Source organism: Schistocerca cancellata, chromosome 3 (assembly GCF_023864275.1).
Source record: "Schistocerca cancellata isolate TAMUIC-IGC-003103 chromosome 3, iqSchCanc2.1, whole genome shotgun sequence".
Lineage (NCBI taxonomy): Eukaryota > Metazoa > Arthropoda > Insecta > Orthoptera > Acrididae > Schistocerca > Schistocerca cancellata.
The window spans coordinates 775168788-775188724 of NC_064628.1; the positions used below are offsets into that span (position 1 = coordinate 775168788).

At 45.3% G+C, this 19937-nt stretch overlaps 1 protein-coding gene across 1 annotated transcript in view; it reads left to right on the forward strand.

The window, feature by feature from the left end:
- The window catches only part of LOC126175817 (luciferin sulfotransferase), an 87294-nt gene that overhangs the window by 28027 nt on the left and 39330 nt on the right, over nucleotides 1–19937 (forward strand). The window contains exon 2 of the mRNA XM_049922808.1: nucleotides 12302–12498. Within this exon, the coding sequence (XP_049778765.1) occupies nucleotides 12302–12498 (197 nt within the window). The remainder of the gene's footprint in view (nucleotides 1–12301; nucleotides 12499–19937) is intronic.

The window sequence follows — 19937 nt, forward strand, 5'->3', positions numbered from 1 at the left end:
GTTCCAACTACCATTCCACAATAAAAGTCTGTCGACCCCCGTCGTGCGGCCACAATCAGGTCGGAAACCTTTCACATGAATCGCTTGAGTACAAATGACGACAGCTCCGCCATTGCACTGCCATTTTATACCTTGTGTACGCGATACTACCGCCATATGTACAGGGTTATTACAAATGATTGAAGCGATTTCACAGCTCTACAATAACTTTATTATTTGAGATATTTTCACAATGCTTTGCACACACATACAAAAACTCAAAAAGTTTTTTTAGGGATTCACAAATGTTCGATATGTGCCCCTTTAGTGATTCGGCAGACATCAAGCCGATAATCAAGTTCCTCCCACACTCAGCGCAGCATGTCCCCATCAATAAGTTCGAAAGCATCGTTGATGCGAGCTCGCAGTTCTGGCACGTTTCTTGGTAGAGGAGGTTTAAACACTGAATCTTTCACATAACGCCACAGAAAGAAATCGCATGGGGTTAAGTCGGGAGAGCGTGGAGGCCATGACATGAATTGCTGATCACGATCTCCACCACGACCGACATGACTATCTTCGGGTGTCAGGGCTTGTAGCAATTGTAAACGGTAAGGCTTCTGCTTTAGCCTTTTCCGTAAGATTTTCCAAACCGTCGGCTGTGGTACGTTTAGCTCCCTGCTTGCTTTATTCGTCGACTTCCGCGGGCTACGCGTGAAACTTGCCCGCACGCGTTCAACCGTTTCTTCGCTCACTGCAGGCCGACCCGTTGATTTCCCCTTACAGAGGCATCCAGAAGCTTTAAACTGCGCATACCATCGCCGAATGGAGTTAGCAGTTGGTGGATCTTTGTTGAACTTCGTCCTGAAGTGTCGTTGCACTGTTATGACTGACTGATGTGAGTGCATTTCAAGCACGACATACGCTTTCTTGGCTCCTGTCGCCATTTTGTCTCTCTGCGCTCTCGAGCGCTCTGGCGGCAGAAACCTGAAGTGCGGCTTCAGCCGAACAAAACTTTATGAGTTTTTCTACGATCTGTAGTGTGTCGTGACCATATGTCAATGAATGGAGCTACAGTGAATTTATGAAATCGCTTCAATCATTTGTAATAGCCCTGTATATATAAATACCGCTATCCCAAGACTTTTATCACCGCAGCGTATTTGTAGCTTTTAGATTTGGTTTCATTGGTACGTAGAACTGCGTGAGCATTAAAACGGTGTCTTTTCTTCTCAAACGTTGATAAAAGAATTGTTCGTAGACTTGGCTACGAAATCACTTCGTAATTTCGTTTGGGTCCTCAGAAAAACTGCCAGAAGTCGCCAAGGTCTGTTGTTCGTTATGAAGGACCTAGAGCGTACGAACAGAATATGGCGAATGGATCGGCTCTCCGCCTTGTCAGTGTCACCAATTTGTGAAACGATCCATGACGTAGAAGAAAGTATGCTATATGTACCAGATATTAAGATGCCAATATTGAAAGCAATGAAAGTTCCCGGAAAATAGAAAAGGATATTTAAAAATGTTCAAATGTGTGTGAAATCTTATGGGACTTAACAGCTAAGGTCATCAGTCCCTAAGCTTACACACTACTTAACCTAAATTATCCTAAGGACAAACACACACACCCGTGCCCGAGGGAGGACTCGAAGTGTTATATCCTAGTCAGTAATGCCAACCGAGCCCGCTGCCAAAAGGTTGGCAGCATCAAAGTCCGGACGCCGTCCGCATAAGCAGCGCCAGCGATACAGGAAATCGCCGCAAGTCTGCGCGCGCCACCGCTGGCTTCTGGCTTCTTAAGCGCTGGAGTCGCGAGCGCTAGGACAGTTCTGTATTCGGCTCTCAGTGGTATACTCGCCACCGATTTGTGTACTTGCTAGTCAGTTGTGTGTTCATCGCAGCAGAGTTGTTGTTGTCGTCAGCCGACGCTGACCTAGCCGCTCCGACTCGAACTAGACAGATTTCTGTAGACACGGAGTTCACTACTGTGTTTCTGTATCTTCCTTAATAAAGATAAGTACCGACTTTTATTTAATCAGAGTGTTTGGGTTTTCATCTTTCTGTTCACTGTTCCAGCGGACCGGTCGGCCCGCTATTAAAAGTGTGGCGGTGACTTCGTAAGCCGTTTATACAGCGAAGTGTTTGTCGCTACGAACGCCGCCACAAAACGAACCACCGGCGGGAGGCGCGCGCGATCCATGACACCGCGCCTTAAACCGTGCGGCCACTACGCGCGGCAAAAATATATATGTAATTTAGCTGTACAAAGCTGGCAAACGCAAAATGACAGAAAAGATGCATTCTGACGAATATATTTTATACGAATATTATTGAAAGAAGTGAATTTATTTTCGAAAATTACGTTTTTAGGAATGAATTGTAATACTGTTATCCAGGCATTTTCGAGTCTGCTCACTTATGCTGGCTTATAGAAGAAACACGAAACAGGTTAGCGTAATGAAACTGCGTAGTGAAAATCAATTTAGTTGGTCAGTGACTGCATGAACTATTATTCGGGCGAGAATCGGATTCCATGTCTTCTTCAGAGACCACGTTAATCTGCAAAATGATATCAGAGCAAGCACTTAAAAGTTGGTGGAGAATCCTCAGCCGCGTCGTGCCTCTGCATAAGCAGCAACGCTTGTACACCTTCATGTTTAGTGGTAACGTGTCGCAACGTCGCCGTAATGGATCGCGAGGCTCGTGTTACGATGTCGTTCCCAGGGAACTGCGTCGCGAAAACAGCGAGATCAATGCCGTTGCGTCATAAATACCTTGCATAATTGAAGAATAATTCGTTTTATCTCGCAAAGCGTAGTAGTGAACAATTTCAAAACTTAACTAATTCTAACACTATATTGCTAGTGGATTATGCTCCGTCCTTAGCACTTTTTCTCTTTTGCAACCAGGTAATTATCCATAAGGCATATTCTTTCTGTTCTTCTGTGCTCGCAGAAACGTCTCTTCACTGCCCCCTTGGACATACACTGACGAATCAAAACATTATGACCACTGCCCACCGCGAGACTGAAACTTTGACGAAGGACAGATTCTTACGATCGGCGCTTGGGATAGTGTACTCGTAGCTTGCAGCCTACGACGCTGATCGACTGTTCGAATGCTACCGTCGTGAGAAAGCACAAGGTGTTAGACGTCAACACTTCATCACAGAACGACGAGGTCGGAGGCAATGCTGATGAATCACTTCTGTATAAGATTTAAAACTCAAAGAGACAGTACCGCAAAGTGTCTGTTATGAAACTTCTGTCATATTCTGTGGAACTTAATGGCTTTAACCTTGTTTTCATTGAATGAAAGTGAATCTGAGCTATTGCAAATGATCGGTGTTAGAGAAATAAACAACTCCACAATTATAAAGTCAGATACATGTGTCAGCAGTTCAGTGCGCTATTTTGCAGTTTAGTGCGTATGTTTTCACAATCCACGTAAACCGCGCGATAACAATTTTCATTAGTGGGAAGATTTTAAGCTGTTCCGAAAAGAAAATATATTAAAACTCTTTTGGTCAACTGATTTGAGTTTTACTGTTCTTTGTATTGTGCCTATGCGAGAGTCTGCAATGAAATTATACTCACTGATTTACAAAACAGTGTCTGACAACCAAGAAGAACCGCTGAAATGTTTTCTTGCCTCACCTGAACGCTGCCCAGTTGCAGAAAGTGTCTGATGGCACGTCACGTCGCAAATGTTTGATAATTCGCGGGAACAGCAAAGATGTATTTGTCAATACAAATTAATTTGTGAAGAAAAAGGAAACACCAAATAAGTTCCCACCGAAGTTCAGACGTGTCATCTAGCCATGGAACTCTTATAGTTAAACTTCACAACTATTTTAGAGAAGACAAAGGATTGGAATATGCCGGCATAATATGCAATGGCAGTTTTGTGTATGTTCAACAATGGATGACCGATCAACGATTTATTTCACAGGCGAATGTAGCTCTCCTAACTTTCACTTTTAAATGTTGTAATTTTAGCCAACACATTAAATAGATTAATTATGGCGCTCCGTTCACAGATCAGTCTTTTAGTACACACAATAACTGTTAACACTCGCTGTCCCTAATAGCGTCTGTAGGACTGGTATAATTCACAGTCTTTTCTAGATGTAAACCAAACTGGTAACTGTTCATCACACTGGGGAAACACAATATACTCTCATTTTCTAGTTGAATCTGCTTCTGGTTCCCTTCCTCCCGACACACTGTTAGTTTTGACCTCGCTTTGACCCGCGAGACAGTGTTAAACTTTTCACAACTCTAATATCAACCATTAAAAGCCCTATAGCTACACTATGGGATCAAAAGCATCCGGACACCTGGCTGAAAATGACTTACAAGTTCATGCCGTCCTCCATCGGTAATGCTGGAATTCAATATGGTGTTGGCCCACCCTTAGCCTTGATGACACCTTCCACTCTCGCAGGCATAATTTCAATCAGGTGCTGGAAGGTTTCTTGGGGGGATATCAGCCCATTCTTCACGGAGTGCTGCACTGAGGAGAAATATCGATGTCGGTCGGTGAGGCCTGGTACCAAGACGGCGTTCCAAAACATCCCAAAGGCGTTCTATAGGATTCAGGTGAGGACTCTGTGCGTTATGAACAGGTGCTAGATCGTGTTGAAGGATGCAATTCCCATCCCCGAATTGCTCTTCAACACTGGGAAGCAGGAAGGTGCCTAAAACATCGATTTAGGCCTGTGCTGTGATAGTGCCAATCAAAACAACAAGGGGTGCAAGCCCCTTCCATGAAAACCACACCACAACACCACCGACTCCGAATTTTACTCTTGGCACTACACAAGGTGGCAGATGACGTTCACCGGGCGTTCACCATACTCACACCTTGTCATCGAATTGCCACATTGTGTACCGTGATTCGTCACTCCACACAACGTTTTTACACTGTTCAACCGCCCAATGTTTACGCTCCTTACACCAAGCGAAGCGTCGTTTGGCGTTTACCGGTGTGATGTGTGGCTTATGAGCAGCCGCTCGACCATGAAATCCAAGTTTTCTCACCTCCCGCCTAACTGACATAGTACTTGCAGTGGATCCTGACGCAGTCTGGAATTCCTGTGTGATGATTAAGATAGATGTCTGTCTACTACACGTTACGACCCTCTTCAACTGTCGGCGGTCTCTGTCAGTCAACAGACGAGGTCGGCCTGCACGCTTTTGTGCTGTACGTGTCCCTTCACGTTTCCACTTCACTATTACATCGGAAACAGTGGACCTAGGGATGTTTATGAGTGTGGAAATCTCGCGTACAGAGGAATGACACAAGTGACACCCAAACCACGTTCGAAGTCCATTAGTTCCGCGGAGCCCCCCATTCTGCTCTCTCACTATGTCTAATTACTACTGAGGTCGCTGATATGGAGTACCTGGCAGTAGGTGGCAGCATAATGCACCTAATAAGAAAAACATGTTTTTTGGGGTGTCCGGATACTTTATATAACATAGTCTATCTGACTACTTTCATGGAAACTTCCGGCCACTGGAGTGGAATATGTTCACCGCTAACGATTCAATGCATTGCCTCCGGCTATTCACTAGAACTCTTGCCGATAATCACCACAACAGCAGAACAGGAATACAGTTACATCTTGGGTTGTCGGGTGTTCTGCCGGATATCAGCGTCGTACTTGTACGATATTTCGGTCACGTAGCTCGAGACCTTCATCAGATGCGACCTGAGACTGCTCCTCGAGTGGACCTGCTCCAGTATTTATGCCTATGGCCTTCCCCCTCCACCAATGGCTGCAGGCGCTTCCTCTGTGGTCCGCGCCCATTGCCTGCGACCTGCTGGAGCGTTGCTGCTCCGTTTTCCGTCCGCTGCGGTTCTAGGTGTTCCCTCTGCGGTCCGCGCCCACCAAACCCGCTCCTGGGGGTTTCATCTACGGTCTAGGGTACCAAGCGTTCCCCCTGCGGTCCACGCCCGCTCACCACGACCTGTTGGAGCGTTGCCGCTCCGTTTTTCGTCCGCTGCGGCAGGGTACCAGCTAAGCAGAGCCTGGGATTCGGCTCTGGAATTGTTAAAGGAGCAACGGGGCCAGCTGCAACACTACACAAACAGAAGAACCAGAGACATGGAGATGGTAAACGAGCCCCTGACGGACTGCCAGGCGCACCAGACCGAAGATGGAACACCCAGAAGTGGGACTGGTGGGCGCGGACCGCAGAGGGAACATGCAGAGCCGCAGCGGACGAATAACGGAACGGCAACGCTCCAACAGGTCGTGGTGAGCGGGCGCGGACCGCAGGGGGAACGCTTGGTACCCTAGACCGTAGATGAAACCCCCAGGAGCGGGTTTGGTGGGCGCGGACCGCAGAGGGAACACCTAGAACCGCAGCGGACGGGAAACGGAGCAGCAACGCTCCAGCAGGTCGCAGGCAATGGGCGCGGACCACAGAAGAAGCGCCTGCAGCCATTGGTGGAGGGGGAAGGCCATAGGCATAAATACTGGACCAGGTCCACTCGAGGAGCAGTCTCAGGTCGCACCTGATGAAGGTCTCGAGCTACGTGACCGAAATATCGTGCAAGTACGACGCTGATATCCGGCAGAACACCCGACAACCCAAGATGTCATTAGATCGCCGGGAAAGCCTGAAGAGTTACAGGAATACAGTTCAAAGTCAGCAGGGAAGAGTCACACGAAAAAAACACACTTAATCTTGCACGGGAACAAATGAAATTTATTGGTACGAACTAATCCTAGCCAAGTCCGTCACTTTTATCCAATGCCACCTCCAGCTAGCTAATGGCTCCATGCTCTGCTCTGAGATCTGTTTTTAGCCAAAGAGTCCTCCCTCACTAATCCGTAACACACTCCAGGAAAAACAGGAACTAACTTCAGCAGAATTCGGCGCCCGCACATGGAAACGCCCTTTCGAGTGCTTTACAGAATAGTGGTAAAACTACAGTAGACTACCGCACACTACCATAAGTAAGTGTAGACTACGCTAGTTTGCCCGGTAGCTTTGGTCAGTTAAGGTCGTACCCGCATTATCTGTACATTAGGTGTGTTTGCAGACGTATCGGGCGTTATCTGCCGGCCGGTGTGGCCGAGCGGTTCTAGGCGCTTCAGTCTGGAACCGCGCGACCACTACGGTCGCAGGTTCGAATCCTGCCTCGGGCATGGATGTGTGTGATGTCCTTAGGTTAGTTAGGTTTAAGTAGTTCTAAGTTCTAGGGGACTGATGACCTCAGATGTTAAGTCCCATAGTGCTCAGAGCCATTTCAACCATTTTTTTCGGGCGTTATCTCATAACGTTCGCTTTCTTAACGTATGCGATCAGTGTCATACTATATTCCCCTAAAGACTGGAAGCGGTGAACTATCTACAAACCCGAGTGAGGATACATAAAGGGCTGAGTACCCTACATAACATTTTTGTTCTATATTGTTATCCTCGTGTCTGTTACTTAAGAATAACGAGTGTTTGTAGAAAAGCTGAAACTGTCAATGTTTAATTCAAGTTTTATTCGAAAATGGTTGTTTTGTAACGTGAAACAGAGGGATGTTGTTGCAAAAATAAAGAAAACAATACAGATTCATCATATAGCGTTAGAAAAGGCAAATTCCTAAAAAAAGGTAAAATTAAAAAAAACAGCAAACAGAAATATATCAAACATCGCTTCAATACTTCGTCAAACTAATATAAAACATGTTACTGTTATTCATAAACAACATTCGCGTTTAGCAATAAGAACAGTAAACTCTTGCCTTTGATCATGATGAAAGTTCTGTTGAGTACGAAATAACAACATTAATTAGTATATCTTTTTATGTTTGTGCATGTAAATTGTACTTGCATCAAAAGTAATTGCTTTGTTTACATAAAAGCAGAGAAGACAGGAGATCTGTGGTGTCACCGCCAGACGCCACACTTGCTAGGTGGTAGCCTTTAAATCGGCCGCGGTCCGCTAGTATACGTCGGACCCGCGTGTCGCCACTATCAGTGATTGCAGACAGAGCGCCGCCACACGGCAGGTCTAGAGAGACTTCCTAGCACTCTCCCCAGTCGTACAACCGACTTTGCTAGCGATGGTTCACTGACAAAATACGCTCTCTTTTGCCGAGACGATAGTTAGCATAGCCTTCAGCTACGTCATTTGCTACGACCTAGCAAGGCGCCATTACCAGTTACTGTTGAGATTATGAATAATGTACCGTCAAGAGCGATGTTCACCATTTATGGATTAAAATAAGTTTTCCAGCAGCTTCGTACGTTTTTTGCAAAATTCTAATTTCCTTGACCTGTTCCAGACCTCATGCCAACCTGCGTGAGCTAAAACGCGTGCCTTTCGGCTTCCTCTCATACCGGTGTTGGCTCTCCTGCCAGCCCACAACAAGATCAACTAATTTTTATTACTTACAAAATCCAGTTTATGTTATGTAAGGATATAAAATACACAATTGACTAATCCTGAATGAAGTACGGTTCTAATTATGTGCGAAACAAACAACTAAAGAAACAAAAAAACAAGAAGAAGTCGTCGGCTCTCATTTTCTCTCTTGTACTTTCATTTAAGTTTCTTTCCCTATTAATCCTGCCAACACCACCGGTAATCCTACCATTTACTACGTCATTTATGTAGCATACGAAAACTACTGAACTGTAATTTTGATGGAGCACAACTCTACTTTGTAAGCTTTTAGTACCGGAAACGTAACCTCGTTGGCCATCAAGGACCACTAACTCAGACTTACGAAGCGGTAACCACTTTAAAACATGAAGTTTACCCCATGAATTGCTATGTTAACCCATCAAGGGTTGTTGGTCGACTCCTCGACGTCACGGCTCCACCACATTATTTAATCTGTAGGCTTTTCATCCAGTGAGGATCAGGAGCGGAATGCTGGCATTTCCAATGGCCGTTTTCTGCTCAAAACGCTTCTGTAAAGTGGTGCTCGCAATGAAGACTCTCAGTAGTTTCTCTGCAATGTTGGAAGATATCAGCCGTCATGGGGGCAGTCTTATACCGCTACTCATTTAGGGGGATAAGGGTAACACCAGCCCATTAGCTCTAGACTAGAGGAAACCTCTTTGCGTGCCACGAAAACGAGCAAACAGACGCGGCCCACGAATTATATGTGTACGAGGTGGATGTGTTGTATGATGATGACAGGCGGCAGAGGGCGAAATTCGGTGCTGGAACGGCTGGGACGTAGCCTCCTCCTCTCGAATAGTTCCAAAAGAAACGCTGATCTTAGCGGACGGACGGACCATCAACAGTGTCACATGCCCTCACCACAGGGTCGCTGGAAAGAGGTCTGGAATATAGTCCATGACATTGGCGCAAAGACCGGTGATCAGGGACTTCGCACCTCAACCTTTCCTCCTCTTACCGGCCATAAACAGGTGGTGAAAATTTCTTCCAACACCAGGATTCGAACCGCCTACCTCGCAGCTGAACTCCACAACATGGTCGTGCGTTAGCGACCTTTTCTCCTTAAACTATTTCCAAAACAATACAGCATCAGCAGCTAACGTGAGAACATGCAAATGGGGAAAACTGACCGGTTTTTGTAAGCGGCGGAAGGTGGGGACAATGGGAGATGAGCACGTACGGGGCGCCTCCAAAAAAAATGGTTCAAATTGCTCTGAGCACTATGGGACTTAACTTCTGAGGCCATCAGTCCCCTAGAACTTAAATCTGACTAACCTAAGGATATCACACACATCCATGTCCGAAGCAGGATTCGAACCTACGACCGTAGCGGTCGCGCGGTTCCAGACTGAAGCGCCTAGAACCGCTCGGCCACTACGGCCGGCAGGGGGCCTCTGGCTCGATGATGGAGCGGAGGGTGGAGTGGGCAGAATCAACTAACCAGAAGTCGACAAGAAGCGACGGTCAAGGGAGGAGATACAAACTTGTAGTCATGAAATTCCATCGTGTGGGAGAGGGGAAACGGAAAACAAATGCTGTAGCAAGGCGCTGCGCCCGCCAGGGACTTGAAGTAATTCGAGAGGGTGTTACAAGTGCTCCTCGACAACAGTAAGGCCAACCGCGCTAGGCCCATGCCAGCTGAGTGGGGAGACCGCGCAAAACCCCACGGAGGTAACTGGAGAACTAGGTCTGGAAGCGTGGACGTAGTTAAATCACCGCATGTGTATTCTTTAGGAGGCTCCAAAGACAGAGCCGCGATTTGACCCCATCTCCACAAAGGTAGGCTACCGTCTATACTTCGACGCAGCCTATCGCATGATTCTCGGCTACAGGGAATCACACATATTTCAGGCGAATGAAAGCGTACGGTTCGACGATGGATGGAGGGGCATGGAGGAACAGGCGACCGTTCGCCGTCCCAGAGTTCAGACATCACGTACACCGACGGAGGTCAGTCGATGGGTGTCATCGATGGATGACAGGTGGACCATAAGGGAATGTGCATCAAACCAAAGGCTTGTAATCACTGATGAGTGACGAAGCTTCCACAGCCGACTAAGATACCATGTAGGTCGAACTGGTGGCGGGAGGTAAGGCTGATGAAGGTTGCGCGATACTGCAGTCCACCTCGTTAACCAATAATTGATCTGAACGTCGTTGAAAGTGCAGTGATTGACCGTAGAAATCTTTTAGGCGTGGGGCCACACGCATGGGAGGTCGGCCTATTCCACGAAGAAAACGGACACATGCGCTGATAAGGGAGCAATGTAGCTTTCATGCATCGGCGGGGAAATGGAGGCCGCGAGTATATGTCCAAGAGTCGTCGCGTGAATTTGGCTACCGAGGCTGTGTGACCCTAAAAGTCTGAGATCCTCGGTAAATCCGTCCTTGTACGTTTACCACAAGAATTAAACATCGTTTTATAACGCCTCTTCTTCGTGATGATTTGGTTTGATTTGTACTTGGCCTCGGGTAAAACTCGGCGACAGTCGGTAGAGTGTTGAGATCGTTATCAAATTACGAAGACGACGCTACACAAAATAACAGTGCTGAACCGAAATGTCGACGTGCGTGAGATATTTACTTCACCAAGAATCGTAATTAATCGTTCGTAATCGATGTTTAACTGATTAATGATGAAATATTAATAATAAAACCAATACAGTCACATCCACTACAGATTCCCTACAAGCTGGTCGTAATTTCAAGTATCTAAGAAATCGCAACAGTGGGCTTGTTATTTGAGTCAAAGATTCTACACTAGCGCCGAGCGCTACAGTCAAATATTATCGCTGCGCGTAATTATTACTCGGGAGTTTCATGTCAATAATTTGATAGAGTTTTAAATGACAAATGCACCCCTTGGCACGAGAGGGTGTTTTATTGCACAATATCAGTCACTTACTAACCGAGTCTTGAGAAGAAAACTTTCCCAGGTGTTGGGGGGATTTAAATTATATGCTTCGGACCTATCACTGAAGTTCCATAAACCACTGGCTATTATGAATGAAAATTGTCTGTCAGTGTTCGTTGCCTAAATCACTGTCTAAGTAATGTTTAGTTCAATTATCTAGTTAAAAGTTCACTTTATTCTAGTAGGTAAAAGTCCTCCGTTCAAATTCTAATGTCGTGATATTTGAAGTCAGAAGATCGTATTACTGCGTCATAATAGATCACAATTATTCAATCTCAAAAACAATCTAAGCGCGCATACATGTACGAGCATTCAAATATATGACCTGCTTCGGCTAACTCTCGTAACGTAGTAACAATGCATTGAATTATACTTAGTCATTACTCACGATTCCCAAAGAGTACTCACACGGAGTATTCTTTGGGATCGTTGGTTCTACTTTGCGAATGTTAATTTATGCTAATTTTGCAATTTATTATGATTTTGATTTTAATTTTACTGAAATTTAAACTTTCTTTCGTAGATTACTAAATTGTCAAGTCTTAGATTCCTGATTTAATTGTGCGGTAGCGTTCTCGCTTCCCACGCCCGGGTTCCCGGGTTCGATTCCCGGCGGGGTCAGGGATTTTCTCTGCCTCGTGATGACTGGGTGTTGTGTGATGTCCTTAGGTTAGTTAGGTTTAAGTAGTTCTAAGTTCTAGGGGACTGATGACCATAGATGTTAAGTCCCATAGTGCTCAGAGCCATTTGAACCTGATTTAATTACTTGTTATTGTCCTAATAATAGTGATAAATGGAACTTCGTTCGCTTATTCACTCTTCTAGGAATTTGGGACTTGGGGGGAAATCTTTGGGGTATTGGGAGCTAGTTTTTGATTTTTATTTCTCGTTCGAGGAAGTGGCATTACAGTTTCTACATGACGATTCCTTACCAATCTTATATTTTTTATACTTCATTAGCTAATTATGATTACGGGACGGGATGTTGCAGGCCACAGCTGGAGTTCCGCCGACTGGATGGCGATGTGGGCCGGCGGCTGGACGCGCTGTTCGGCGTTCCAGACTGCCTGCTGGAAGTGAACCCGGGCCGCGTGCTGCTGCCTCCAGAGTTCAAAGAGCTGGCCGACCGCATCCTCGACCTCACCGTCTACCCGGACGACGTCTGGCTAGTCTCCTACCCACGCACAGGTGCGTCACATTTACCACGATCTTCTATATCAATTTTGAAGGCGAAAGGACTGCAACCATATAGCTATGATCTGCTGAAACGTTTGAGTTCAGCTACTTATGCAATAAGGGTCATTGCAAATTTTGGTGATAAACATCTTAGTAAATTAGCTTACTACGCCTATTTTCACTCATTGCTTACGTATGGCATCATATTTTGGGGTAATTCATCACTGAGTAATAAAGTGTTTATTGCACAAAAGCGTGTAATCAGAATAATAGCTGGAGTCCACCCAAGATCATCCTGCAGACATTTATTTAAGGATCTAGGGATATTCACAGTAGCTTCTCAGTATATATACTCTCTTATGAAATTTGTTATTAACAATAAAACCCAATTCAAAAGTAATAGCAGTGTGCATAACTCCAATACTAGGAGAAAGAATGATCTTCACTATTCAAGATTAAATCTAACTTTGGCACAGAAAGGAGTGAATTATACTACCACTATAGTCTTTGGTCACTTACCAAATAGTATCAAAAGTCTGACAGATAACCAACAAGTATTTAAGAAGAAATTAAAAGAATTTCTGAATGACAACTCCTTCTACTCCATAGAGGAATTTTTATATATAAATTTAAAAAAAATAAAAAAAATAAAAAAGTTGTTATATTAACTTAATTATGTTGTTAAATTAACTTAATTATGTAATGTATTGGAAAATTTGACTCGTTCCACATCATTACGAAATATCGTATTCATGATCCATGGAACTAGTATTAATCTAATCTAATCTAATCTAATCTAGTATCAAAGATGCAAAAACACTGCCGGAGAAAAATTGGTACACCCTTTTAGAGATTTTCAGTTCACCCAAGATTTATTGTTGCAACAGTGCATTTGGAGTACATGAAATGACAGTCACCAGCCATACATAGTTTTTATCGCAAATTCGTCGACTATCTCGGCACGCTCCCGGGCCGACTTCCCACCTAGCGCCACTGCCTAGTAAGCAGGAGCCCTGGGTTTGTGTCCTGGTCTGGCGCACGTTTTCACTCGTCGCCGCTGATTCCGCACAAAGTCCAGATGCAGCTGATATCATCAATTACTTCCGTTTCCTTTTCTTTCTCCCCCTTCACCTTACGTAATAAGTATCATAGCTGTGGATTTCGCGTGGTGTCCGAAAGAACAGACACCACGCATACGAATAATAAGCTCTTCGTTGTTACACTACTGGTCATTAAAATTGCTACACCACGAAGATGACGTGCTACAGGCGCGAAATTTAACCGACAGGAAGAAGATGCTGTGATATGCAAATGATTAGCTTTTCAGAGCATTCACACAAGGTTGGCCCCGGTGGCGACGCCTACAACGTGCTCACATGACGAAAGTTTCCAACCGATTTGTCATACACAATCAGCAGTTGACAGGCGTTGCCTGGTGAAACGTTGTTGTGATGCCTCGTGTAGGGAGGAGAAATGCGTACCATCACGTTTCCGACAATGATAAAAGTCGGATTGTAGCCTATCGCAATTGCGGTTTATCGTATCGCGACATTGCTGCTCGCGTTGGTCGAGATCCAATGACTGTTAGCAGAATATGGAATCGGTGGGTTCGGGAGGGTAATAAGGAACGCCGTGCTGGATCCCAACGGCCTCGTATCACTAGCAGTCGAGATGACAGGCATCTTATCCACATGGCTGTAACGGATCGTGCAGCCACGTCTCGATCCCTCAGTTAACAGATGGGGACGTTTCCAAGACAATAGCCATCTACACGAACAGTTCGACGACGTTTGCAGCAGCATGGACCATCAGCTCGGAGACCATGGCTGTGGTTACTCTTGACGCTGCATCACAGACAGAAGCGCCTGCGATGGTGTACTCAACGACGAACCTGGGTGCACGAATGGCAATACGTCATTTTTTCGGATGAATCCATTTTCTGTTTCCAGCATCATGATGGTCGCATCCGTGTTTAGCGACATCGCGGTGAACGCACACTGGAAGCGTGTATTAGTCATCGCCACACTGGCGTATCACCCGGCGTGATGGTATGGGGTGCCATTGGTTACACGTCTCGGTCACCTCTTTTCGCATTGACGGCATTTTGAACAGTGGACGTTACATTTCAGATGTGTTACGACCCGTAGTTCTACCATTCATTCGATCCCTGAGAAACCCTATATTTCAGCAGGATAATGCACGACCGTATGTTGCAGGTCCTGTACGGGCCTTTCTGGATACAGAAAATGTTCGACTGCTGCCCTGGCGAGCACATTCTCCAGATGTCTGACCAATTGAAAACGTCTGGTCAGTGGTGGCCGGGCAACTGGCTCGTCACAATACGCCAGTCGCTACTCTTGATGAACTGTGGTATCGTGTTGAAGCTATATGGGCAGCTGTACCTGTACGCGCCATCCAAGCTCTATTTGACTCAATGCCCAGGCGTATCAAGGCCGTTATTACGGCCAGAGGTGGTTGTTCTGGGTACTGATTTCTCTGGATCTATGCACCTAAATTGCGTGAAAATGTAATCACATGTCAGTTCTAGTATAATATATTTGTCCAATCAATACCCGTTTATCATCTGCATTTCTTCTTGGTGTAGCAATTTTAATGGCCGGTAGTGTAGTTCTCAGTTCTGATACTATACTGCGACCTTTTGTATCACGGACTGTAACTTAAAATTCACTTTCGCCATTCAGTACTGGGCTACGTGAAATGACGTGACGTGGCGGAAAGTGTGAATACACTCTGACGGTGACATGACGTGATGTGACGTGACAGCCAGTGTGAAATGACCTCCACTCGATATCAGTGTGTTGTCTCCTGGGGTTGAGTAATTGTCAGTGCCCACTACCAATACAAGCTCGATGCAGTGACGTCGGTGTGTTACGGGAAGTGGTTGTCCCGTCCGCTCGTGATTTTGAGTCACAGCGGAATGTGAGACTCCGTGCTGCGAGCCGCGCGTCAGCGGTTGACCTCCGCCCACATGGCCTCCGCTGCCCAAAAGCGTCGGCCCGGCCGTCAGCACGGCCGCCGCCGGCCGCCAGACACACACACACACACACACACACACACACACACCAACCAGCTCAGTATCGACCTTCCCGCGGAAGGTCGCCAGGTCACGGCCCGACCGCCCGCTTCCTGCTGTCCGTGTCGCGTGTAGCTCCCCTCTGCCGCGGTGCGCTGCACAATCACTTGCCGAACGGGATCGCCAATCACAGCCACCAACATCATTATTATCATTGTCAAGCGTCTGCCGCCCACTGCTCGAAAATGCGACAATTTACGCTGGACGTAAATAGACCGTCACGCGACCGATGTAATGTATTGCGAATACATAGAGAGAACTATCCTTTATTGTATGATTATATGATAGCGGAACAAACACTGGTAGCAGTTACTTCTGTAAAATATCTGGGAGTATGCGTGCGGAACGATTTGAAGTGGAATGATCATATAAAATTAATTGTTCGTAAGGCGGGTACCGCGTTGAAATTCATTGGGAGAGTCCTTAGAAAATGTAGTCCATCAACGAAGGAGGTGGCTTACAAAACACTCGTTCGACCTCTACTTGAGTATTGCTCATCAGTGTGGGATCCGTACCATGTCGGGTTCACGGAGGAGATAGAGAAGATCCAAAGAAGAGCGGCGCGTTCCGTCACAGGGTTATTTGGTAAGCGTGATAGCGTTACGGAGATGTTTAGCAAACTCAAGTGGCAGACTCTGCAAGAGCGGCGCTCTGCATTGCGATGTAGCTTGCTGTCCAGGTTTCGAGAGGGAGCGTTTCTGGATGAGGTATCCAATATATTGCTTCCCCCTACTTATACCTCCCGAGGAGATCACGAATGTAAAATTAGAGAGATTCGAGCGCGCACGGAGGCTTTCCGGCAGTCGTTCTCCCCGCGAACCATACGCGACCGGAACAGGAAAGGGAGGCAATGACAGTGGCACGTAAAGTGCCCTCCGCCACACACCGTTGGGTGGCTTGCTGAGTATAAATGTAGATGTCGATGAACCGAAGTGTTATGATCACATTAGGCGGAGCTGAACGGTGCACGAGACTTTACGAGGGGCCGTCCGTCTCGAGGTGTGGTGTGGACCCAGTAATCGACTCTGGGGTATTGTAGTTTGTTACTGTCGCCCCCTCTCAATAGAGTAGTGAAGCCAAAATGTCTATCTGCAAGCGAATATCTTACATTAAAAGCTAAAATTAGATAAATTTGAAATACTAGAAAGATGAGTCATTAAGAAAATATTAGGCACACGAAAAACCATGGAAGGTTCAAAATAACGAAGTAACGATGCAATTTATCCAAACACGGATAACATATGGGAAGTCATGAGGAAAACAATACTGGTATCCTTTGGACAGTTATATCGAATGCAAGACTGTAGACTAGCCAAAAAGATCTCCATTTATTTGTGATCTAAAACGTCAACAACAAGATGGATTCATGAAGTAAAAACTAATTTAGAATAAATAATATGAAAGCTAAACAAACAACTTGCAGATAAGTATTTAGGGAAAAATCTATTTAATATAGAGGGATTCCAAGAAAGAAGAGAGGAAAAAACTCTTCTGTAGTAGTCACAATAAACGAAGGAAAAACATAGGGAACAAATGGAAGAGTACTTGAAGAAAAGAAAAGAACTGTGAATAAGGAACTGAAATTGACACGTGGTCCTTAGTTCGGCCATCAGAGAAGAAGAAAAAAAAATTGTTCACATGGTTGCTTAGTATATAGCTTTAGTGTAACGCCAGCTAACTGAAATTTAGAGAAATGCATCATTTGAGAATTGCATGTGTCATGCAGTTTGAGAAGCACACGCGTCATTTAATTTATTTAAAAACTATAATAGCAACAAACTCTCAACTCTGGCAGTCTCGTGATGTACGCGATCTAAAATCGAAGTGTGCGCTCACCGTTACCACCACTTTGCTTAGCACTACAATTGTGAACTTAGGTCTATACTTGTGTGTAAATGGAGGAATGCTGTTTATTCTCGTCTACTTTTGAGAAAGTAAGTCTTTCTGTTCATTTTTTTTCTTGTTCGCAGATATTTCTCCTTCTGAATTGCAGTACTTCCTGCGATTTTCTCGTTTTCTCCGTTTGCTCACGAACCGTGTCGGAATGTTGTTGGCAGCAGGCGTGATTAGCTTGCGAGCGGTCGTTGTTTCTTGCCTGGCATGTTTTCTGCTGCCTGCCAGACAGCACGCTGAGCCTGTCCACGTAGGCAAGCCGGCAGGCAAGAAACCAACAAGTATACGAGAAAAAGTACTTCCACCTCTCTATCTTTAAAACGTCTTTATTTTATCACACGTCTAGTTTCGACAGTACGTTACCGCCATCCTCAGGCCCCACCACAGCTAAAAAAGTATTTGATTTCCTTGGCGTGTTTGTATGGGATCCTTGTTACTAGCACACGTGGGCAAGCTGAAGAGAAAGAAACATTGTAAAACTATGGGCCAAATACGCGGGAGGCAAAAAAATATGAGTCAAAAATACCTCATTAGTATTTTTGAAGCATATTTTTGTAGTTCCATCGTATTTGGCCCATAGTTTTACTATGTTTTTTTTTCTCTTCAGCTAGCCCACGTTTGCTAGTAACAAGGATCCCTAGAAAATGCGCAAAGGCAATCAAATACTCTTTTGGCAGTGGTGGGGCATGAGGATGGCGGTAATGTGCCACCGAAACTAGACGTGTGATAAAAAATAAAGGAGTTCTTAAGAGACAACTGTGGTGCTACTTTTTCTCATAGACATGATCGGCTGTAGTCCCTAGTCCGTCCAATAGGATAGACTTCCATAAACTAACAAGTATCTTGTGACAAACATAGTTTGTAACTTCTAGAATTTCTCGCAATTAGTAAAATGTTTTTTGGAGATATGATGACACCCAGACAAAACTCCCTCCTCTTACATAGGCGCGTGCTTAAGGTCGACAATCACGCTCAACGTGAAAGAGAACAGAACATCATCACTGTCAAATTGAGGTATCTTCACGCTAGAAACAACACCAACACAGCATGGCCCAACACTCTGTCGAACAATGAAATCGAGTGTATGAGATACCAACCAAGACACAAAAGATTATCACTAGTGTGCAGAACCGGAGGAGGAAAGTAACCTCTGCATAATGTGCCATTGCCAAGTAAAGAAGCTCGACGAAAATTGGACCATGCAAAAAAAGAACTGGTACAATATAGTGCAGAAGGTGACTGAAAGAAATGCGGTATGAGGCGGATGGAAATTACACTTTTATTCAAAGATAATTATTAATTGAGGTCACCTCAATTCGTGATGATCCACTGGACATTAAAAAAGGCGGGACATGGTTCATAATAGGTTGTGTGATCACCACGGACGGCAAAGTATAACGTTCTCTCACACTAGACTCATGGTTGGAAAAAGAGTTGTTGTGGTAGGGTACGTATTTCACCACCAGCGCGCTTGACAACTACAGAGCCGGCCGTTGTGGCCGAGCGGTTCTAGGTGCATCAGTCCGGAACCGCGCGACTGCTACGATTGCAGGTTCGAATCCTAACTCGGGCATGGATGTATGTGATGTCCTTAGGTTAGTTAGGTTTAAGTAGTTCTAAGTTCTAGGGGACTGATGACCTCAGCTCTTAAGTCCCATAGTGCTCAGAGCCATTTTTGACTACTACAGGATGGTCGCTGGTGCATGTCGGCGTTCTGCAATACGCGTCCCACAAGTGCCCGATGGAATTTAAGTTGGCAAAAAGGGCAGACTACTTTATTCGCCAAGTATCCTCATGATCCATGGATTTCTCGAAGCGCACTGTTCGACGCAGTCGCGCATTGTCATCCATGAAAACTGAACTCAGGGCCGAATGCATGCCCGGTTGTCTTCTCCACTATATTGTATTATCTTCTGTAATATGTTGTAATAGTTCTTTCTATGTATCGTCTAAGTTTCATCAAGCTATGTTATACGGCATTGACGCGTCATGCAAAAGTTCTATATCTACGTCTACATCTACATAGATATTTCGCAAGCCACCGTACGGTGCGTGGCAGAGGGCACCCTGGACTACTAAACACAGCCTCGCGAAATGCCTTCTCAAAAGAAGACGAAGTAAATATTCCAGAATTCGAATCGAGAACAGCTGTCAACATGAGTAACGTAGAAGTAAATATCCTCGGAGTAGTGAAGCAACTTCAATCACTTAATAAAAGCAAGTCTTCTGGTCCAGACAGTATACCAATTAGGTTCCTTTCGGAGTATGCTGATGCATTAGTTCCGTACTTAGCAATCATATAGTTCGCTCGACAAAAGATCCGTACCCAAAGACCGGAAAGTTGCACGGGTCACACCAATATTCAAGAAAGGTAGTAGGAGTAATCCACTAAATTACAGGCCCATATCGTTAACGTCGATATGCAGCAGGATTTTGGAACATATATTGTGTTCGAACGTTATGA